The sequence below is a fragment of the Denticeps clupeoides genome, chromosome 11 (genome assembly GCF_900700375.1).
Source record: "Denticeps clupeoides chromosome 11, fDenClu1.1, whole genome shotgun sequence".
NCBI lineage: Eukaryota > Metazoa > Chordata > Actinopteri > Clupeiformes > Denticipitidae > Denticeps > Denticeps clupeoides.
The window spans coordinates 6911777-6934700 of record NC_041717.1 but is presented as its reverse complement, the minus strand read 5'-3'; the positions used below and the strand labels follow the sequence as shown (position 1 = coordinate 6934700).

At 43.4% G+C, this 22924-nt stretch overlaps 3 protein-coding genes across 4 annotated transcripts; 1 reads left to right on the top strand and 2 right to left on the bottom strand.

Annotated features, from left to right (window-relative positions):
• The first annotated feature begins 3744 nt into the window (after nt 1-3744).
• htra4 (HtrA serine peptidase 4) lies at nt 3745-12915 on the top strand. 2 transcript variants are annotated; one of them, XM_028996617.1, is made up of 9 exons: nt 3745-4232; nt 6481-6580; nt 7244-7448; nt 8331-8525; nt 8638-8670; nt 9617-9731; nt 10333-10390; nt 10498-10593; nt 12265-12915. In XM_028996617.1, the coding sequence occupies exons 1-9, from the start codon at nt 3815-3817 to the stop codon at nt 12428-12430; spliced, it is 1386 nt and encodes a 461-aa protein (XP_028852450.1). In that variant the 5' UTR covers nt 3745-3814; the 3' UTR covers nt 12431-12915. The 2 variants fall into 2 exon arrangements, with proteins under 2 accessions (XP_028852450.1, XP_028852453.1); XM_028996620.1 differs by lacking the exon at nt 3745-4232 and adding an exon at nt 6185-6247.
• A 430-nt stretch (nt 12916-13345) lies between these two features.
• Nucleotides 13346-16882, bottom strand: tm2d2 (TM2 domain containing 2). The gene is made up of 4 exons (XM_028996621.1): nt 16498-16882; nt 15707-15794; nt 15184-15299; nt 13346-14089 (listed from the first exon to the last, which is right to left on the bottom strand). The coding sequence occupies exons 1-4, from the start codon at nt 16731-16733 to the stop codon at nt 13876-13878; spliced, it is 654 nt and encodes a 217-aa protein (XP_028852454.1). The 5' UTR covers nt 16734-16882; the 3' UTR covers nt 13346-13875.
• A 3626-nt stretch (nt 16883-20508) lies between these two features.
• Nucleotides 20509-22924, bottom strand: tbx3b (T-box transcription factor 3b). The gene is made up of 6 exons (XM_028996431.1): nt 22656-22924; nt 21919-22186; nt 21130-21276; nt 20771-20847; nt 20599-20699; nt 20509-20516 (listed from the first exon to the last, which is right to left on the bottom strand). Exons 1-6 carry the CDS (start codon nt 22922-22924, stop codon nt 20509-20511), a joined length of 870 nt encoding a protein of 289 aa, XP_028852264.1.

Here is a 22924-nt window from a genome sequence, read left to right as displayed (position 1 = left end):
TTTTTTCTTTAGTGCCCCTTGTAATTTTTCATCAGTGTCTCTGAGATCAGATAAGGGTCTTCTGATAGCCAGTTTGTGTGTACTGCATCTACACAGACATCGTGGAGCAACTAGGGATCTAGACCTGCATAGCCAGCGGTAGGTGGTATGCATGGAGGTCAGAAAGTGGAAGCAGGTTTGTCCCAGAGGGACTGAACGCTGGGATCAAAACAGAGATGTGGAGGTCAAAAAAAAAAAAAAAAAGAGAGAGAGAGAGGGAGGACTGCTGCCAAGTGAATGTGATCAATACGCTGAAAAAGTAACTTACTTTTCGGATTGATTATGAGCAGTATGCAAATGAGCAGTATGTTTATTTATGAAAATAAACTAGTGCACTGTATGTTCATAGGGATGAGTTGAGTTGAGACGCTCAAATGTAAATGGCCTGGCCGGCCCTCGTGCGCACGTACACAATATTTGCTGGCCGCGTGATTTATGGAAATGGAAGAGACATATCTTTGGTAAACACGCCTGCTTGAGCTTCCCCTTTCCCAACTGGGCCATTTGTAGAGGATTTGAGGCAAATCACACGGCACTGAGATGTGATGGAAACTAGCCCCAGCATTTCCAATATGGGAAGGGAAATAAACAAAGTGATTCGAGCACACAGCTCTTTCTGTTCAGAACAAATCTATCTGCCTTGTTTATCTGCTGTCTGCAGACAGATGAAAAATTAAAGGAGAAATTGGAGTAAAAATTCATTTGAGAGAATTCAAATTCACTTTTAACTTGGGTCAGGTATTCCATGATGCTGGACTTGCTGATAAGTATGAAAACAGAATCACAGAGGGCTGATGGCATCTTCATCACCATGTTAAGATCACCAACTTTGTACCATGGTGCAATGCTCTTGTCCTGACGATTATCTGTGCCATACGTTTTTTTGGGATGGAACATGATGAAGTGCAACACAGTAGAAATATTACCTGCAATGACACACAAAGACAAGGATAACGGTATGACCAGCAATATTGCCAGATGACTGATCAAACACACACCAAACTGCCAAAAAAGATCTTTTAAGTGACATACGTAAATTAGAGATGTGAATCTCAATAGAAAGAATAGACATAAAATAATAGAAATTAAAGTAGCATGCTTATGACATAAATAACCTCATCTTGTTCCTTGCGGGATGTGAGATCCACCTGTGGCATAAGCCTTGTAACCAGGTGCTGTTTAAAGGCCACAGAGCGTGTTAAAGAGGGGGCTACGTGTAACGGAGCTGTGTAGGCAGATAGCTGATTATTTCATTCTAAATTCATAACTGCTTATAGTAGCATAAAACAGAACTGAGTTCATCAATACCTGTTCTCTTCTAGCAGTTTTTCTGAAATAACATATCCATAAAAAAAAAACACTTATGCAGGAGGTTTTCCGTCGATTTTTATCATAACTTTTGTCCCATCAATTTAATTTTAATTCATGTATTTATTTCTCGTGATATTTAATGCATGTTATGAACTTTCAGCAAGTTTTGTGTTCTGTTGTGGAAGATTAAGACTGACCGAGCCATTTGGCTTCATTTAAATGTGCCCCGATTTCATCAGCTTAGCGTGGCCAGGACTGAAATGCATTGTGCAGACGACTCTACACCCTCGTTGCACCTTATGCAAGGTTGGAAACGGGGCTTCTTATGTTGGGTTATGCTGTAATCACTCAATCTGTCTATCAGCCTTTGTGCTGTACTGTGCTTTTTTAAATAAATGTCCTTTTATGTTCAGAACAGAAACTTGAAAGTCTAACCTTGACACAGAATTGAACACTGATGCTCATGTGTTCCGAAAGGCTACATCGGCAATAAAAAATGGCTGACGTTGTGTCAAAATAACGTTTTCTAGACATGATGCGTCTGGAGAAGCTGTTTTCGTGTTGGGTTAGAAGAGGGGAAAGGAAGATCAGAGGAAAGCTCACACTGGTATTGAAAGGGATGCAGCTCTGATCCGTTACACTGCTGCAGAGTTGTGATATACTACATCCTCTGATGAAATCAAATGTACTCTCAGGTGCTATTTATGCCACGATCACCCTAACTTGCAACAGAACGTTTTAACATATACCAATCCGGCGATCAGGCGTGGTCATGAACAATGCAGGCTAATTTTAAAAAAAGGTTACGGCTGAGCAAAGAATTGACAAGTCGATGCAAAAATAAATATTTCAGTGCACACTGATATAAACTCACGCCTTGATGTGACAAGAAGCAGATTGAAGCTGAGGACATTTCATTTCAAGAGGCGAGATGCAAATAGTCAATCACGTGTTCTGTGCGTAAAATGGGGTTTGTGACCGTTTTTTTTTTTTTTTTTTTTGTTCTTTCCTCCTCGTCTGCTAAAGTAATTACTTGCTGCTCGTGATGTTGAAGGGGGTCTCCGCTCGTATAAAAAGGGCCTGGCAGTCCCGACGTTTATTCTGACACGAAGGACAGCTGTCCAGACAGGTGCGTATGGCGTCGGGATTTTACTCAGCTCAAGAAGTGCAGGTGATAACATGTTCCGCTGACATATATCACCCAATCCATAAAGCCTGTAAAAAACATACCACTCATATTTTTAAATACCTGGCAGCAAAGTGTAGCTAGAAGCCGTTTTTAAAAAGCAGTTTTTTTCTCATGGCTTAGGTAATTCTGCCAATTTTTTTGCCATTTTTATGGACTGATGTAAAATGCATTATTTTTAAAGTTGCTGAAAAGTTTAATAACAGCAAAACTGAGAAGAAGAAACTAAAAGTCTGTACGGTAGGATTTAATTGCATGAGGCATTACGACCACCCCATTGCCACCAAAGGAGCCCTGGCCTGTCAAGGCACGCACCAAGCCGTCATTAGCAGGTCCTTTAAGTAATATGAATGCAGGACCTAGGGTTTCCCCAGAAGAACACTGACCAACGTGTCCATCTGCTCGACCTCTTGCCATAGTCTTCCCCAGGGTGGTAGTAGCCTAGTGGGTAACACACTCACCTATGAACCAGAAGACCCAGGTTCAAATCCCACTTACTACTATTGTGTACCTGAGCAAGACACTTATCCATGAGTGTCTCCTGGGGGGGACTGTCCCTGTAACTACTGATTGTAAGTCGCTCTGGATAAGGGCGCCTGGTAAATGCTGCAAATGTAAATGTAACATTCCCACGGTTGGCACTGCGACCCCACTGCAGCTGCAAAGTCCCATGCTGTCGTGCCCTGCGTGTTCTGACACCTCTTTATCACAGCCAGCGTTAACCTTTTAAGCGACAGTAATTACACCGAACCTGACCCCTGCAGGCCTGTAACGGATGCTGTGAACCACACAGTTACACTGCACACCATTTAAATGTTTTATGCATTACTAATATCATAGCTAATTAGTACTCATGATTGATGTTACTGTCATTACTATAATGTTAGTGAAATGTTGGGACATTTTTTGACAAGAAAATGGGCACAATCCTTAGCCAGGATTTTAATGTTGCTGTTGTTTTGCCACTGAGGATGATGAGGGTGATGGTTGTTATTGTCTTGCTGTTGGTGATTTATTCGGTCAGATCCTTGGCCGCTGAAGCCGACGCTCGGCACGTTGTCATGTGGGAGTGTGGTGCGGAGTGAAGGGCGACGTGTAAGGGGAGTTGACTGCTGCTGGTGTCATGTTCCCCTCCTTTAAAAAAAAAGAAAAGAAAGAAAAGGCTGCACATGAACCCGAGACCCAGCAGAAGAGCTCTCACCGTTCAACATGACAGTTGGACTTTCCTGGGTTTGATGCAGCCTTCGGTAGTCCAGTACCGGTAGTCCAGTTGTGAGCATGCTGAAGCTGGTAGCCTGTGTGCTCCTGGCCTCTGCAGTCCAGACCCGTCTGGTGAAGAAGAGACAGGCTTCGTGTGCGGAGGTCTGTGACCCGCACCGCTGCCCGCCGCTGCCGGACTCCTGCTTTTACGGCGTGGCGAAGGACTCCTGCGGCTGCTGCGCGGCCTGCGCCTCCGGGGAAGGGGAGCCGTGCGGGGAGCGGGGCCGGGGCGTGTGTGGGGACGGGACGGCGTGTGAGTACACGCCGGGGAGGCGCAGGGTGCGGGGACACTGCGTGTGCAGCAGCGCCGAGCCGGTGTGCGGCAGCGACGGCAGGACCTACCCGAGCCTGTGCCGCCTGAGGGCCGAGAACCGGAGAGCGGAGATGAGCGGGAGCCCCCCTGTCATCCTGATCCAGAGAGGCCCCTGCGAATCAGGTGGGTGTGTCCAGTCCGGCCAGGCCAGGCACACGGGGTCTCGGTGGGGTCCTCATGAGTCTAATAAAAAGAACCAAAAAGAGAACCTATATACAGAGGACAGAACAATATATTAATAAATTGATGTAAGATGTCACTTGATTTTCTCCCATAGATATGCTACAGCTTTCTGTAACCGAATCCGACGTTCTCATTGATAACGTCAGCATCGATTTCCTGGTTCAATTCATTTCAGATGGACTTCTGGGAACAAACAAACAGCCATTCAAATCTCAAGGCCCTGTTTCACTGCGAATGTGATTACAATTCATCTCTACCTCAGGGTGTTTATTGCAACTTGTCTTAATAGCAATACATTGACTCGAGAGAGAAAAAACACTCATTAGGTTTCCCAGACCTTAGTTAATAGCTTTTTGATAAATACTTATAAATGCATTTACATGCATAAATCACCCTGAAATACAAATGCTTGTACATCATATTAAATCTTTGCTAATTAAAAAAGCTGCAATCAGGCCTTAATGGTGATGTAATGTCTGCCAGACTATTAGTTCAAATCATTTTTCTTTTTCCAGATTATGAAATTCCAGGCTGTGTGAATACAGCTACTTTCTCTATGTGACATACACAATAATGTGAGGGTCATGGTACAACATGTCACAATATAGTGTTTGCGGCAATATGAAACAATTTGGGATGCAGTAATTTATTAAATGCAAGTATGGTTTGCTTATTTTGTTTTGGGGTTGTTTTGTGCAAAGAAGGACTCATTCACGGTCCAACTTTAGATGATTTTCCGGTGGCAGTCGAGAAGGCTGATCTCGGCCAGTTGTTATATTTGAGTGCATTCCTATATGCCGATACTGATAGACTGAGCACTGTGTAGAGGACAGTAACCTCTTGCACATGTCATCAAATCCCTGTGTTACCTGAGGCATTTTTTAAAACATTTACATTTTTAGATTGCTGCACTTGAAACATACCAGATCGAAGTCCTGGGGAGCCAATAAAGGAAAAAATACATTCTGGCGAAAAAGAGGAAGGAACCGAGAAATTGTGCAGGTTGTTACCATGGGAACACATAATGCTCATCAACTCTTCCAGGAATACATGATTGGAGACATGCTTGTGGAGACATGTAAGAAGCGTTCAAGATATTTGTGCACCAAAAACTAAAAGTAGCTGAACTATGTATATTGAAGATCAGTTTGGGTCAATGCCATGGGCCTGTTAGGGGTTAAAGGGAATATACAAGATCCTCATGTTTAATCGAGCTGTATGTACATAGTACATAGTCATGTTCAGAATGTGCATGTATAGTGCGAGTCCTGGATGTCTTAGAGTTTAAAACTCTTCCTTTTTCTGAAATTCACCCAGCACCTTGGCTTCTGGTTGCATTCCAAGCACGGTACATCCATCTGGCTTTGACAGGTGTGCCTTAGGGGGCCCGATCCGCGAATGAAAGCAGGGCACCGTGCAGCCTGGTACGGCGTGCCTGCTCCATGCCGCTCAGAGATCCCGGCAGACTCATGTGGCATTCTTCAGGCGGCACCAGGGACACTGATTGGCATGCATGCATTATCATGCTGATGTGGCTGAGAAGGCCTGTGGCAGTGGATTTGAATGTAACCTGAATTAATCTGTACTTTCTAACTGTATGTCATTTGTCCCGTGAAGAAGACTTTTGTCTCAGTACAGGAAATTTTCTGGCTTTCTCCGAAAGCATTTTTTTTTTTTTTGGTGACTGTCCACCATAGCATGAACCTGAATTTAAAGTTGCATCTGCCTAGAGCACCCTATTCATGGAGCTCTTTTTACTCGAAATAGGCAAAAGTTTATTAAAATAAAGAGGAGGTGGGTGATGTCCGGATGGCTCGATGAAAATGAGACGGAGTGCAGTGAAAAAGGAGAGCGGAGTATTTGGACTGAGGTCTCAAATTGGCCTTTTGGAAGGAGATATAACGAATTACGCCGTTGAGCTGCTGCTGGTCACCCCAGGGACGATAGAGCTTAAGGTATCCACAGGCCGGCTGATAAGCACGTAGAAATGCTGTCCTGTAGCAAGGAGAGCTGTCTTTAAACTGAAGGCCGTAAGGTTCACAATTACAAGTGCGCTCACGGCACTTATCATACAAATGAACCAACGATTTAATGAACTCGGTTGTGAGTGAGTTTATATGTAATGTGTGATGTAATTCGGTTCTTTTTTTTTGCCTATGTAGAAAAAAGTCTGAAAATGTTCTCACAGGTTCTCAAAATCCGAGCAGCATGCGCTACAAGTTCAACTTCATCGCTGATGTGGTAGACAAGATCGCTCCTGCTGTGGTTCATCTAGAGCTCTTCCAAAGGTGTGATGCACGGTGAACACTGTCTAACTGAACATAATTATCATCTGACATTCAATCACACCGCAATAGATGATAGATCTCAGTAGTGCTTATTTTATACAGCATGGTCAGGATGAATGCCTGGGAGTGATTGGCTGGTTGGTGTGCAAGCGATATAATAGGCTAATCTCTAGAGTGGCTCCAGGGTCTAGAACAGCGGGCTTCAAAAGATACAAGGCTTGTATGTCCTTGTAGTGCATGATCTCTTGCATAATGCTCATTTTATTACTTGTTTCACTTCTTTACGCATGCTTGGTGGAATACTGAGCGTTATTTTGAGAACACCCCAATTAACTAATTGCATCATTTTCATTTAAAAGTAATTCTGGTGCAAATGCAAAAGGAGTTTCATAGTAACATCAGTCACTGAGGACAAGTAGTTATTTTTTACGTGCTCACTTCAAACCCAGAACTGTTTGAAGCACATACCATAAATGAGAATATTTTTGCCGGAAGCCTAAACACAAAGCGGTACATTTTATAAAGGCGAAAAATACCGTATGTTGCGAAGACCAGTCAAAATAAAGGTTTGTTTTATTTTCTGTGCTGCAACACGGCCCCCAAAGGCCAATTTGGTTTTGGCAGAAGCAACGCTGACATGAAGCGCGGCGTGTGTTCTCTCAGGGTGCCGTTCTCCAACCAGGAGGTTCCTGTTTCCAGTGGCTCGGGGTTCATCGTTTCAGAGGACGGCTGGATCGTCACCAACGCACACGTGCTGTCGAAGAAGCAGCGAATCAAAGTCGAGCTGAAAAACGGAGCGCAGTACGACGCCAACATTAAAGACGTGGATCAGAAGCTGGACATCGCCCTCATTAAGATCGACCCGGAGGTGACCGATCTTAATCTTACTGTGACCAACCGCAAAAACACCTCGCAGCGGCGGCGAAATAGTCCCCGAGACAGTGAAGCAGATCGTCAGTGAGAACATCATTTTTACTTTGATTAAAAATCACATTCTACCCTTTGCCACAGTCGATTTGTCATTTGACTTTCTCCAGGGCAATCGGTCCTGGTCTGATGAACTGAAAATTTCAGCTTGTTTCAGCAGTTTTTTTCCTCTCTTGTAAACAGGGCCACTGTGTATTTTTAGTGGCCCTCTCTTGTCCAATAAGTAAAAACAATAACCAAGCCCATGGCTGCAGTGTGACTTTTTAAATATTTTTTTATGACCGGCAATCACGTGAAATTTAGCCTGCTAACAGACCGGCTGCATTGTGCAGTCATTTGGCAGGGTGAGTAGGGTGTAGGGTGGTAGTAGCCTAGTGGGTAACACACTCGCCTATGGACCAGGAGACCCAGGTTCAAACCCCACTTACTACCATTGTGTCCCTGAGTAAGACACTTGACCCTAAGTTGCTCCAGGGGGGACTGTCCCTGTAACTACTGATTGTAAGTTGCTCTGGATAAGGGCTATAAATGTAAATGTGAGTAGAAAGTCACGCGCAAACCCGGCCTCAAATGGAGCATAGCGTCACGCCAAATGGTGTAAGAAAAAGAGCAAGCAGGCGGTGACAGGTCGGGCCGGGATTGACTGAAGGCCGTCCGGTAGAATTCAGGTAGGCCGTCGAATTCAAGACATGTGGTGTTTTTTTTATAACTAAGCCCCGAGACGGAATCGCTGAGCTCAAGGTTTTATTCATGCAGTGTCAAAGGTCAAAGGGGTAATTGACACGACGGGGTGAGGTGGGGCTTTTTTTCATTCATGTTGCAGGGCCCTTTGCCGGTGCTCCTGCTGGGTCGGTCCTCGGACCTGAGGCCGGGGGAGTTTGTGGTTGCCGTGGGCAGCCCGTTTTCCCTCCAAAACACCGTGACAACAGGCATCATCAGCACCACGCAGCGCGGCGGCCGTGAGCTGGGACTCAAGAACTCTGACATGGAGTACATTCAAACCGACGCCATTATCAACGTAAGTAAGCCTCCTTTTCTTGACCTTTAACCCCGCGTTAAAGATAAATGTGGATGTGAACCGCCTTTCAACTGCCAAGGGTTTTTTTAACAATCACTCTTTTCTTTTTCAGTACGGCAACTCAGGAGGACCACTCGTTAACTTAGTAAGAGCATTTTGTGTGGATTTAAAAAAATATATATATGGATTTTAAAAGGTATATTCTGCAAAGCTTGTTGCCGAAAGAAATGAAAAGAATGAAAAAAACATTCGAAGGTTACCATTCGACTGCATATAATTCGAAAAGAAAGACTCTTTTATGACATGTTTTATAATGTGGCATTTATGCCACTTCTTCAGAATAAATGAGCTGAGAATAAAAAAGCTGAGTGGAGGGGAAAGTTTTTATATGCTCTCTTGTGCATTTCCAGTTACATTTATGTAACGGCACAATTTTCAGTTATGTTTTTGTTAGGAATGATCAAATTTAATCATATCTGAACAAATGGTGCTGCAGAGTATTCTCTGCTAAAAATACTTTCCTACTTTCTTACTTACTAACTCCTTTCATTTCGGAAGGAGAAAGTTCAAAAGGTCACAAGTCCATGGTTACGTGTTCATTTCAAGGATTTTTGTCAGAGTTGCATTCTGCTGTCTCCACTATTTTACATCTACAGCGCCCTGAATAAATGATCTTCAGGCTCTTACATTCTCCTATTGATCTCGAATGCAACGGCTGCCCTTGATGGAGCTTAGAGTTCACCCTTGTCCTTTCTTTCCTCCCCATTTATAAAAGAAGCGCTTTTGCTTAAGCAGGCCATTGGGTTTTTTTTTTTTTCTCCCAAAAGGAAGGAAAAGATATGTACAAACCCCTACTGTGTTCTTTAAAGAGACAATTGGACTGTATAAGGCTGAATTAATGATATGTAAAGCTCACTGCTGTCAATGCCGCCTTCATCAGTTCAATCTGAGCAGTTAAGGTCGTGTTGCTGATGCAAAATGTGCCCCACAAGTTCGGTTTTTGACAGATGGGTGTCGGACCTGAATATGTTCCTTATTCGTTCTCTTGACTCTGCTTGAATGTTCATTGCTTTCTCCGGGTGTGTTTCAAGGACGGCGATGTCATTGGCATAAACACCCTTAAGGTCACAGCAGGAATTTCATTTGCGATTCCTTCTGACAGAATACGTCAGTTTCTCTCCGAGTCCTATGAAAGACAGAGGAAAGGTATGTGAAGAAGAACACATTCATATAATCATATTCATATAATGTTGGTTGCAGGGTCGTCTTTGAGCAATACACTACTTATATTTATCATAAGTTTAATTCTTCATGTTGAAGCTGGCGCATGGTTCTTCAATCATTTTAGCTGTCTCTGTGTCCATATAATAGGGATTTTATATGTAAGGTGTCAACCCCATCATAAGAAATGCACAGATCCCCCAATCTGCTGACACAGTGGCAGCTATAGGCCTCATTCTACATCGTATTCCGCAAGAGAGATGCAAAAAAAAAAATCGACGTGATTTATTATTTTTTTATTTACTGTCATCCACATCCGTATCTGAGCAGGCAAAGTAGATTTCTTTTAGATCTCAGCAGGCCAGGGGCGTGGGGTTATTTCAGCAAATCAGGTTTTAGAACCAGAGCTGTTTTTATCACAGTACTGGAATGATCTCATTTTTGTACGTATATTGACCTGTTTATTAACCTTACGTCCGCATCAGTGTCAGCGTTTCATGTCCGTGTCTCAAGATTCATCCTGAAAGAAGCACAAAACAATGAATTAACAGCGTTTCTGGGAACGATAATGACATTTGAATTGCAGGGAAAACCCTGCCAAGAAAGAGATACATGGGCGTCCGGATGCTTCAGCTGACAACTTCGTAAGTCACATTCGTCTTCCTCTGTGTGTGTGCCAGTGCAATGAGACCCACAAGCCATCCGGATTTTATCGTTTGATCGACCGTAAAACCCGCCTGTCGCCCCTCAGCCTGATCAGGGAGCTGAAGAAGCGTGAGAGTGATATCCCAGATGTGACTTCGGGAGTCTACGTGTACGAGGTGATTCCTGGGACGGCTGCCTACAGGTGAATGACAGGCCCGGGCTTTGCCCCTGCATAGACCCACGGGCCAAGATTCCAAGATTTAACTTCTGTTTATCATAATGTTTTCCGTCTGTTAATTGCAAATTGGGATTCATGCGAAGCCATAAAGCCGTCACGTTCGTTGTCTGAACACTCAGCACATGAATGATTGACCCCGGCAGTTTTCTTTGTGAGAGGATGGACCACAACGGCCACAGGAAGAACAACCTGAGATCCATCAGGTCTCTCCGCGGGAGTCTTCCTCGCCGCTGAGCTCCATTCTTCTGCCAAACGTACTCGCAGCACTCGCCAAAAGAGATTTTGAATGTAATCTAGCACTTTCGAAGGGATGCTGGGTTCTGTGGACCGTGTTTTGAAACCTTTTGCATCAATCTTTTGTGACCCGTCCCCCTTCCCAAAGACCTTCTCATTATGTCCACTCCACATAGTCTGAGTTAACAGCATCCTCATCCAAACATCAGAGAATCTGCAGTGCAATGCACTGTCTGTAAATCTGCCCCCAACATTAATGTGGCGTCACGTTTCGGATATTAAGTTGATTTGCTGCAGCACTCTGAGGGATATCAGATAGACCGTCATTGCCACGAAATTGGTGCCATCATAAGGGTGTGAACAGATCAGGCCGTATTTTCACTGGGCTGAAACGGGTCAAATGGGTGATACGCAGCAGCACAGCACACGGTACACACAGTGAAATTTGTCCTCTGCATTTAACCCATCACCCTTGGTGAGCAGTGGGCAGCCATGACAGGCACCCGGCGAGCAGTGTGTGGGGACGTTGCTTTGCTCAGTGGCACCTCAGTGGCACCTTGGCGAACCAGCAACCTTCTGATTACGGGGCCGCTTCCTTAACCGGCATGTGACACGCGGCTGCTGAGCCATTCAAACATGGTGTGTCCATGACGCTCTGGGTGCTCTCCCCGTGCTGGTGAGGGTTTCCTCTGGGTTCTCTGATTCGTACGCTCCATGTAAACTAGGTGAATTGTCGACTCTGAATGGAAGGTACATGTGAACGTACATGTGAACGTAGATGTGAGAGAAGTGTGTGTGTGTGTGTGTGTGTGTGTGTGTGTGTGTGTGTGTGTGTGTGTGTGTGTGTGTGTGTGTGTGTGTGGAACCTCGCCAGCGTCCCAGGATGTGCGACCCTGAGAAGTTAGGGGAAGTGAATGAGTAAAGTTAAAAGTTAACACTGAAGCTGTCTTTCAACATATCATATCGCAGAATCACCAGTTGTATAATATTCTTAATTATTCTGTAATTACGGGCAATGCATTGATAGAGAATTAAGCTGTGGAATGATTCCCACCCCCCTTTTCACATCTTTTAATTCCTGAAAATGCAGGAAATGTACAATGAAATAAATTGCATCAAAAAGCCTATTACTGCTTTTCATGTACATGTGTGAGGAAAAGCGGTGTGCGTGCAAGCTTCTCTTGATGTATGGCCTATATAGCCATTATTTTACACTTACACTAAGATATTTAATAACCATAATGAACAAGACTCAGCTTGAAATGTTTGGCGTTGCAGTTCATAAACCCAGTTCGTGAAATGTTGCTTTCGAATCCTATCCGAACAACAAGGAATGTTCTATGCTCATGTGGTGAATGTTCCCTATATCCACCATGTGCAATCATTTTGTTTCTTTCACAGTGCTGGACTCAGCAACCACGATGTAATCATCAGCATCAACGGACAGACCGTTCAGAGCACAGAGGACGTAAGCGAAGCCGTCCAGTCCGGAGATCCTCTTTCCGTGGTGGTCCGTCGGGCTAACGAAGATGTGGTGCTGACAGTCATTCCTGAAGAAGTCGAATGACCCAATCCCAGACTTGTTATCGCACTTATAATTGATATGTGGCAGATCTGTCCTCACTGTCCTTCAGCAATCAAATGAAATCAAACTCCTGTGCATAACTATGACAAAAAAAATCCCTAGTTAGGCTACTGGGTAGCTGCAACGTTTTTTTAATGTTCCAACGTGCCTGTGAGATGCAAGTTACTCTCTGTGTATATGAGCAACTGGTTTGATCTTATTTGAAAATATAAAAACACATCATCTTCTCTGGCCAGTATATTAAAATATCCTCCATGGGTAATATTTGAATTTTTGGAGTGTGGATTTAAGACGCAGTCGGACGTAATATTTAAAGTTATGGTTTATTGTTATGCACTGAGTCACACTGAATATAAAAAAAAAAACAGCATCCAGCTTATTTTACTTGAACACTTGGGTATGGTTATAATGAATTAACATATAAAGTGCTCATTTTCCTTATTTAAAAAAAAAACAGCTTTAAAACGACAGGCAAGAAACTAGTACCAAATAAAATATCTGCATTTATGTTGAAAAGATTAATAATAAAACGTTGAAATAACATTGTGCATGTGATGACCTTATAGATCCAATTTCCTCATTTAAACAATCATGAATTGAATGAAAATGTGTCTAGAATCGTGCCTTTACCTTTAGATTTGGCTTCAGGAGAGTTAATGGATTTAAGCTCGGAATAAAGCTTTACGTACAGACAACAAAGGTGTAGAGAAGCCTAAAGCGAAATGCTTGTAGCACTTAAGATTTTCCACTCGCATACACCACAAAGCTTTATTTGAAGTACAAATCTTTCCACTTCTAAAGCTTTGAGAGGCATTGTTTACACCGGAGGCAATGAAGAAATTTATGCAAATACCATATTCATATTCATTTCTGAAGGAATTCAAAAGGAACAAGGACTAATTATGTCCAAAAAGTTTTTATATATTAACCATGTAAAACAAGTCGGACGAGTGGTTGAGAATTCAGAATAAAGTAAAGAAAATAAGTAACAGTTATTGCATTACAGATAATTATGCATCACAAAAAACAGGACAAGCATGAGTCAAAATGATTGACAGCACTCTGACATTCTGTTTTCTCTGACTGACATTTGAAACGCATACTGGTGCGGTTCCCATTTTTCACAGAACTCACCGGAAACATAAGTAATGCCAACATTCTTTAATAAAACAGTGCCTAACATCATAAATTAAAACTCTGGCTTCAACTTTTTTTTACAAGTGATGTCTGTACATACACGCCACCAAAGAACCGATGGAATGAAAGAGCACTTTCAGGAGGAAGCAATAAACCTGTACAGCCTTCGTTTTCCCCACTTCAACCTCTACAAAGTGACTCCATCAGCTGTGATCCATGCAGACCCGTGCGTGAGGCTGCCTCGGCTCGACTCCTCGGAGGGATTTATCCCGTGAGCAACTTTCCCAATGTCAGTAAAAGGTGCACCAGTTGCTGCTGTCACTTGGCATCAGACCTCCTGTGATCAGCAGAATCAGGTCCACGAACCACCAGATGCCAAGGCCGCCCAAGGTGAGCAGCTTGCCCACCGCAGTGCCCGTGTGACCGAGGCAAAAGCGGTCCACGCCAAAACAGCCCAGGAAAAAGGAATACAGCAAAGTGGTGATGAAGTAGTGTCCAGTGTACCTGGTCAAATGAAACAAAAAAGATTGGTTACATAATGTATGTATATTATCATATAATTCTACGTTCTGACTACAGATCTTTAATCATTCAGGCTGTGGTTTTATTAAAAAAAAAAAAAGAAAAAGCAAAATTACACACACATATGCATATATGTATGTGTAATTATGTATTTTTTTTTATTAAATCACAGTCTGAATGATTAAAGATCTGTAGTCAGAATGTAGGTTCAAGAAGATATTTCTGTTATAAGCTGCAACTGAACAGTAGCAGGAACCGACATTCCTGGTCCTACAGCACCACCTTGTGGACAAAATGAATACAAATCCGTAAATGGTTCTTTGCTCTGCTGAGATTGTTTCACTGGTTATTGATTGACTACATTCTTAGGATTTACTGAAGCCTAATTTTCAAAAAATAATAATAATAAAATATCCACTTAAAACTGTCCCCAACTGACATGCTCACTGCCTTTTCGTTCAATCTTATGAGGAAAAATGTTTATATGGCCTGGATTAACGTTGTCTTGATAAAAGACAATGTTTCCTTTACTTGGGTTGAAATGACTAGCAGCAAGTCTGTGTCTCTCATTGCGATTCCTAAACAGAATAATCTCTGGTTTATTTTTCGGGCCACAAAAGTGCTCAAAGCTATTTCACAGATATCATGTAAGGCGTCGTGTAGTCGGGAGAGATATGGCAAAGAGGCAGATTGTCATTGTGATACACATCACAGCACATGGTGCACACAGTGAAATGTGTCCTCTGCTTTTAACCATCACCTTTGGTGAGCATTGGGCATCCATGACAGGCGCCCGGGGAGCAGTGTGTGGGGACGGTGCTTTATTCAGTGGCACCTCAGTGGCTGTTTTCTTGGAGTCGAACCGGCAACCTTCTGATTACAGGGTCGCTTACAAGTATAACCATTTGAGACCCCCCACCCAGTCCAGGACAGATCTATGATCCGCAAATTATGCTCTGAGATTTTACAATGTAAAAAAAAAAAAAAATGAAATAAAAATTCAGCGCCATGACAGCGGCGAGGCCCAGCGAGCAGCTTGAAGACGTTTCACCCAGAAGAAAGGCCGCCGGGCGTACTTTATGCACGGCTCGTTCCCCCGCAGGAACTCTCTTGGTCCGGCACATTCGATGTCGTCCAGCGCTGTGCACCACACCGGCGTGTGGTTCACGTCTTTGTAGACTTGGCCTCCAAACTTGGAAAAAAAAAAAAAAGTGAGGAAAAGGATCCTTAATACAGACCACTGACTTCATAAACGGAATGTGAATAAAAGTGGACCTGATCTACGCGCATCCAACTGAAATGATAAGTGCACCACACCGCTCGCAAATTTCACATTTTAATTACACTACTGTTCAAAGGTTTACGGTCTAATACTAAAAGAATAATAAATGGTCCTTTTCTTCAGTTTTCTAAGAATGAATAGAGATTTCAAAGTGACACACAGAACATCGTTCCACCGGAACCAGCCGCTGCTGAGATATTCTAGACTGGAGTCTCACGTCTGCGTTAATTCACAGCCTGACGCCTGGACGGCGGCGTGAACGTTATCCATGCAGAACCAGGACTGGTGTTTACATGCTGGGCTGGACTGTTGCTCACCTTCACACAGCCATGACCGAGCTCCTGGAAAGCGGTGTAGTTTCCAGCATGGTCAACGGGCTCTTGACAAAATATGAATTCATCGGGTCTGAAATGGAAATTCTATTATTTATATAAATATGTAATACACACACACACACACACACATATATATATATATATATACACATTTTATTTATATACAGTACTGGCCAAAAGTTTGGACACACCTTCTCATTCAATGTGTTTTCTTATTTTTGTGACCATTTACGTTGGTAGATTCTCACTGAAGGCATCAAAACTATGAATGAACACATGTGGAGTTATGTACTTAACAAAAAGTGGAGACCTGGACTCCACAGTCGCCGGACCTGAACCCAGTCGAGATGGTTTGGGGTGAGCTGGACCAACAAGTGCTAAACACCTCTGGGAACTCCTTCAAGACTGTTGGAGAAGCATTTCAGGTGACGACCTCTTGAAGCTCATCGAGAGAATGTCAAGTGTGTACAAAGCAGTAATCAGAGTAAAGAAACTAGAATATAAAACATGTTTTCAGTTGTTTCACCATTTTTTGTTAAGTACATAACTCCACATGTGTTCATTCATAGTTTTGATGCCTTCAGTGAGAATCTACCGATGTTAATGGTCATGAAAATAAAGAAAACACACTGAATGAGAAGGTGTGTCCAAACTTTTGGCCCTTACTGTATATGATGTAATTTTTTTTAATATATATGTATGTTTTTATCAGCACAAGGCCTCTATCGTTGCCAACAAGCGCTCAGCGCCATAAAAGCCGGACGCCCGCTTACAGATATCGGCAGAGAACCACCGGCGACGCGGGGTTGTACTCGAGCGGCTCCTCCTGCGTGGCGTTGGGCGCGATCTCCGTCTGCCGGTAGGTCGGCGCCGGGGTCGGGGCCCCGCTTGCCGGCGCCTCGGAGGAATTGTGCGAGTGGATCCCCGCCAGGCACTGCAGAAGCAGCACGGGCAGCAGCAGCAGGATCTGGCCGCACAGCAGGACGTAGTTGACCGAGACGCGCGGCATGGCTGGCTGGCTGAGTGGCTGCGCGGCTGGTTGGTAGCCCGCCGACCTTGAACCGTTTGAACTGTTCGCACGAACGTCGCTAGCGCAGTTTCAGGTCCAAACTCCGTCCGCTGACGCGAGCGGCCGCCATCTTTCCGACTTCCCGTATTGCGAGTGTCACGTGGTTTGGGCGCGAGTGGGCATGTTCGAGTGTGTTGGCGCAGCGACGATTTCTGCGTAATTATAGTTGAAAAAGCTTACAAGAAAAGAAAAAGGTGCGGTGAAAACTTTGAAATGTTTCCGGACACCACGGGACATTTAGTTGCAACGGATTTCGCTGTCCTTTTATTTGTATTCGCTTTACTTGTTCTCTTTACTTCCTCGCTCGATTCCCACGTCTCACTCCGCTCCAGTCCAGTAGGTGGCAGTAGTGCATCTCTAAACTGGGACACAACACAAAAGGTTACAATAGTACGTTTTGTTTAAGTTATTACAATTGTATAAAACTGTTTGTTGACTGTAATGTTTCATATATATATTTATACACACACACACACATTTGTCTGTTGTTACTGAGGATTATTAAATTGTTATTATATATTGCCATTTTATTGTTAGTTCTTGTTACTAATGAGAAAAGGAACAAAAGTATATATTTTATCAATATAATACATTTGAATATGTTTATATTTCTAAGGCTTAGATTAGACCTTTTTGCAAGGTTACTTCATGCTCTGTGCAGTAAAAATCAATGCTGTCTCAATTCCAGTCTAAAAGATTTCCCTGCTAGGCTCCTCTAATGGCCACGGGTTCTTAAATATCTGTGCTGTATATTTATTATTAGTCCTTACTTATGAGTCCTTACTTAAGTTCCAGCTACATCCTCTCTGTCATTAACACCTTATCTGCTGCACCAGCAACCTTGGTGTTGCCAGCAAATCTAACCACTTTGCTGCATACATAACTAGTGGTATTATTTATGTAAATTTGTAATAATATTGGTCCTGTAATTTAACCTTGAGGTACACCAACGTAAACAATGGTACCTTGAGACATTGGACTCTCATTGTGTCTCTAATAATGAATTTGATATTTTATCCATGCTGATACTGGTGGACCTAAATAATATTCCTTCCTGCCTAACAATTAAACTAGTCATTTTTGTCAAAGGTCTTCTAAGAGGCAATATAAATGACATCATATGCATGGTGTTGACTTGATATTTTAAACAGGATCTGTCTGTCATAAAACTATGTTGTCTGTACTGCTCTCATGTCATCAACTAAGCATCTAAAAGAAACCAGAAAATAAGCATAGTTGACAACTGTAAGCATATTTTATATAATGTATAATATATTTACACACCCCATGCTTCATCTTTTTGATTGCATAAGAGACACTGAAGACAAATCAAGAGAGATCAGACTCTTGTGGGTTGAAATTAGCACAAATAACACTAATTTAAAATGACACCTATTCTGATGACATCACAATATATTAAATGCACTGCAGGGACCTTAAAGATACATCAGATTTATTCTGAGCAATGTTTTAAGGTCTTCGTGTAAATCCAATGTTTTTTCATTGCTTATGCCATCAAAGTATTTCAATACATGAATTTTATTACATCACACCTTAAGGAACCGATGCTGCCTGTGGCATTAAAAGTAAACCGTTCTTAATGCATGCATGCAGTTATAGCTACAGACCTACAATCCACAAGTGCATCTCATAGATTCATGATGGTTTGGAGTGTGGAGCAATAAATATGCAACCAAAGACATGGAAATGCCTCTGCAGCATTCGTGACCATTTGCAATTTTTTCTTTTAAGAGTAATGTAGGCACGATGTCAAACTGTCCGCTTGCTTTGCAGATCCCTGTTCGAAATGAAGTCTTGCGATGGCACAGGGCTGCTCTCAGCCACTGTGGCCCCTGGCACGCGGGAGGCCAACCCAAGGCCCGCCGCAGCAGGCTCCGAATGCGTGGGGCTCTTTACGGGGAGGTAGTAGGGCTTGCTGCGTGGCGAGTGCTTCCACGCGTTGAGAAGATGAAGACAGTGCAGGTGGGAGTAGGCGGGCGTAGGGTACGGGACGATGCTTCCACACGGAGGGACTGCGACACCCTGTCAAGGAAAAGAAAATGACACTGTGGTTTGAAATGACCCTTGATGCTTATATATGGTGACAAACCACACTAGCCAGGAAGTCATCATTTCAACAGTTTGTCCCTCAAAATAGAAACACTGGGCTTAAAGCATTATTATGAAAGGCAATATAACATTATTAAAAAGTAGTTTAAAGAAGTTAGATACTGTATGTGAGAAATATGCTGACAGATATAATCAATCTTGTGTTATCAATTCAGCGGTTTCGCTTTTTGTGTCGTGATTATTTGTGTGTTGTGTAAGCATGTTGTATCGAATTTTATACAGAAATAGAATCTATTAAATTGTGTCTTGCGCATCTTTTGTTTCGCCTTCCTGGGGAAAGGTCAGCCAACGCTGCTTGGCGCTTGAGTCAGAAAGTCTCCGGTTCAACCCCCACTTATACCCTTGTGTCCCTGAGCAGGACACTTAACCCTGAGTGTCTCCAGGGGGGGACTGTCCCTGTAACTACTGTCTGGTAAATTCTGCAATAAATGTAATATTGCTTACATCTCAATACATTTGTGATTGGGATTTGGCTACTGCAACGCACTATATGCTGGGCTAAATCAGAGATCTCTAGATCGACAACAACCGGCCCACAATGCAGCGGCGCCACTTTTAACCAGCACCAAGAAATACGAGCACGTCACCCCAGTCCCAGCTTCCTTGCACTGGCTCCCATTCCGCCACAGGACTGATCTGAAAATTCTTGTATTTACCTTTAAATGTCTGAACGGCCCTGCGCCTCAGTATCTATCTGGTTTGATCCGGCCCTACACTCCTTCACGAGCCATTAGGTCGGCTGATCATTCACTCCCCGTTGTTCCTAAAACGAGGAGAGAGTTTAGGGGTGACGGCGCTTTGGCCTCCGCAGGCCCGGGATTATGGAACCCAATGCCATTGCAGTTCTCTTAAAACTCTTAACTAGATTTGAGACGTTGGGTTTACTTTTATTATTCTTGTGATTTATTTTTTAGACGCTTTATGTCCTATTTTACCTCGTTTATTAACTGTAATTGTATCCAATGTGGTTTTTATCTATGATGATTTTAACTATGCTTTGAATTGAATTCTGTACCGCACTTTGGTCTTTGGACTGTGTTGTTTTTAAAGTGCTTTAGAAATAAAATTGATTGACTGATGATTGATTGATTGATATTGCTTAACTCAATAATACAGTCGCTTTAAGTGAACAGATGAAGAACCTGCGCAGCGTGCCGCAAGTGAGGCGGAAAGCCGAACACGCCGCCGGCATCCAGGACCGGAGGTCCGACGCAGAAGGCGCTCGGCGGGAAAAGCAGGTGCACGGGCGGGTAAGAGAGTCGCTCCGGGAGGTTGCGGGGTTCCCTGCTCCCGGGCGGGGGCTCGGTGGTGGTGGAGTCCGGCCTGAGCCGAGGATCCTGCTCCTCTTCATCACTGTCGCCATCGTCGTCACTTGTTTCTTTAAAGAAATCATATCATATAATATAACATAATATAATGTAATATAATGCTTGCTCAGCCCTTCATTGGCTCTGCAGAAATAATAACATTGATAATAAAGTGAATAATCCTTGTTATGCCGATATGTTATATTTTTTTTCTTTTTTAATTATTATAGTGTCAGCACCACGTTTTAACGCAACATTAGTTTGATATAGACCTTCTTCTAGTAATCTGTCATACAAAATTTGGCTTAAACAGGGCATACATAATGAATGTACAATAGAAAAGGAACGAAGACGTCGGATTTGTGAACCTTTGGCCGAGCAGGTGACGGGCTGTCGCGCAGTCCGGTCACAGGAGGGACTCTCGGGGACCCGGTCCTCCCTGCTGCCGCCAGTCCGATAGGACGGTTTCCTACGAGAAAGGTCCTCAGGTCCTGAACACGATCGGAAGCGACCAGAACACACCCCACCCGCCACACACACCTCTTCTCTCTCCTCCCGTTCCCAGTGTCGCGAAATCCCTTCGCAAACGGGTTGTTGTCGATCTTCAGTTGTGTGATCTGGATAAAAAAAGCAGATAAAATATATTTACATTAGTGACAGCAAGATTTAAAATCGAAATAATATAATAGATTTTTTTCCCATCAGACCCATGTTATGTTAGAACAGTGTTTTGCCAGCCTTGGTGCTGGAGGGACGTCTGCCGATCCTTCATTAGGCTCAGTGTTTCTTAATAGCCAGATAATGGGTGTGGCAGCTCGTAAAGCCACGTGGGTTGGAACGAAAAAGTAATGGAGATAAAAAAAATCTGCGAAATATGAGTTAAAATGTAAGTAAAATACCTTGTCGTTCTGATACGCGGTGACGGCGATGAATTCGGTCTCGGGGAAGACGTAGGTCCTGAAGGTGCTGTAAGGAAGTCTCAGGACGTCGTTCGCCCGGACCACGTGAAATCTGGGCTGATATTTGTGCATGGAATTCAAAATGGTCTGATGCAAAAACCAAACGAACGAATCAATCAAACAAACGAACAAACAAACAAACAACCACTCGTCACGTTTTCACCCCCCCTCCCAATGCGACGAATTTATCACCTAAAGACAATCACTTTAAACCTTCACTTTAAAATGAAGGCAAATTTTAATGGCATTTAAATATTTTAAGTGCACCCTCCGTGGATTTCGGATCTATTACACTCGAGTTCAGTGTTCGACGAAAGAAAAAGGTAAAAAGGTTTTAGAAAGGGACAGTTAGATTTATGGACGAAACGTGACGTACGTATAATTCCGTATGTCCGTTACCATGATAACCAGATAACTAGCCATAACCGTAATCAATATACAGCCAATAATCATTTACATAAATGCTTTATAATCTCCATCACAGATGTTTTTCATTTAATTAACTAGGACCAAACCTGCAAATATAACTTAATTACTCGGGATTGTATTATTTTTGTAAATATAATTTTAGAATATTTCATATATTTTAGCTTGTGTGTGAAGGTCTTTAGTGGAGTTCAGAAATTCAGGGGTTCGAGATGAATGCTCTCCTCGACCAATAATCAATAATCCTGCACAACACGCGTGAACGTGGAAGAAGTCTAACGTTCCCTCTCCATCCAAACTCACAAATCCGTGCTTGTCGGACACGTTGTTGGTCAGCTTGAGCTTGTGGAAGTTCACCACCCGGGACATCCACTGCTCGCCCGTGGCCGGGCTGTCCGGGTGGACGTACATGCGCCGGGGCGTCTCGGGGTCCGCGCTCCCCGCCACCGTCCAGCGGGAGCCGTGGAACTTGTACCTGCAGTCGTCCGAGGAGACCACGTCCAGCAGCAGCACGTACAGGGCGCTTCTGCTGAAGCCGGAGCAGCGCACCTTCAGCGGCGGGAACATCCTCCTAAAAAAGGACACGTACAGAAACAACGCGTCCAGACATACGTCCATCCATCCATCCATCCATCCATACATACATACAGACATACATACATAAATATATATATATATATATATATATATATATAGAGAGAGAGAGAGAGAGAGAGAGAGAGAGAGAGGCAGAACAGGCGAAATATTTCATTATGTAGATAATATATAATGATATAATAAATGATCTTATATAATAATCATATATATATATATATTTATGAATGACAGATTTCTAGAAGAAGGTCTAATTCAATCTAATGTTGCGTTGAAACGTGATGCTGACACTATAATATTACAACAACACTATAATAATTACTCCGTTATATATAAAACGGAATCCTGCCCGTAAATTATTATGCATTTAACTAATATGACTAATGTGCTGCGCTATTTAGTTTTTAAAAAGGATTTATTTCTGATGATAATGATGGCTGTGGTACCGTCCCGACTTCGTGATGACCATTTCGGTCCCCCTCTCGTGGAACAGGTCCCACAGCTCCTTCCCCTCCAGCGCGACCACCGGCTCGTCCTCCGCCTCGGGTGTAGAGATGTGGGGGACGGACGCCCCGGGATGGGGGCAGAAGTGGAGACTCTTCGTCGCCGGATCCGCCGCCGGCTGCCCGGGGACGCATGCGGCCAGGGGATGATCCCGCCGCCGCCGCCCCAGCACCGAGTTCACCGAGAAGTCCGAGAACGGGACGTAGGACAT

Excerpts from the sequence above, each read along its gene's own strand:
- tm2d2 (XM_028996621.1), bottom strand. The coding sequence starts at position 16,733 with ATGCCGCGCGTCTCGGTCAACTACGTCCTGCTGTGCGGCCAGATCCTG. Across the intron at positions 15,795-16,497 it reads GTGGTTCTCTGCCGATATCT|ACCCGATGAATTCATATTTT; the intron begins GTAAGCGGGCGT and ends TTTCCATTTCAG. Across the intron at positions 14,090-15,183 it reads GGGAACGAGCCGTGCATAAA|GTACACTGGACACTACTTCA; the intron begins GTACGCCCGGCG and ends TCATTTGACCAG.
- tbx3b (XM_028996431.1), bottom strand. The coding sequence starts at position 22,924 with ATGTCCTACGTCCCGTTCTCGGACTTCTCGGTGAACTCGGTGCTGGGG. Across the intron at positions 22,187-22,655 it reads GTCATCACGAAGTCGGGACG|GAGGATGTTCCCGCCGCTGA; the intron begins GTACCACAGCCA and ends GTCCTTTTTTAG. Across the intron at positions 20,700-20,770 it reads AACGGGAGGAGAGAGAAGAG|GAAACCGTCCTATCGGACTG; the intron begins GTGTGTGTGGCG and ends CCTTTCTCGTAG.
- htra4 (XM_028996617.1), top strand. The coding sequence starts at position 3,815 with ATGCTGAAGCTGGTAGCCTGTGTGCTCCTGGCCTCTGCAGTCCAGACC. Across the intron at positions 8,526-8,637 it reads AAACCGACGCCATTATCAAC|TACGGCAACTCAGGAGGACC; the intron begins GTAAGTAAGCCT and ends TTTCTTTTTCAG. Across the intron at positions 9,732-10,332 it reads CTATGAAAGACAGAGGAAAG|GGAAAACCCTGCCAAGAAAG; the intron begins GTATGTGAAGAA and ends TTTGAATTGCAG.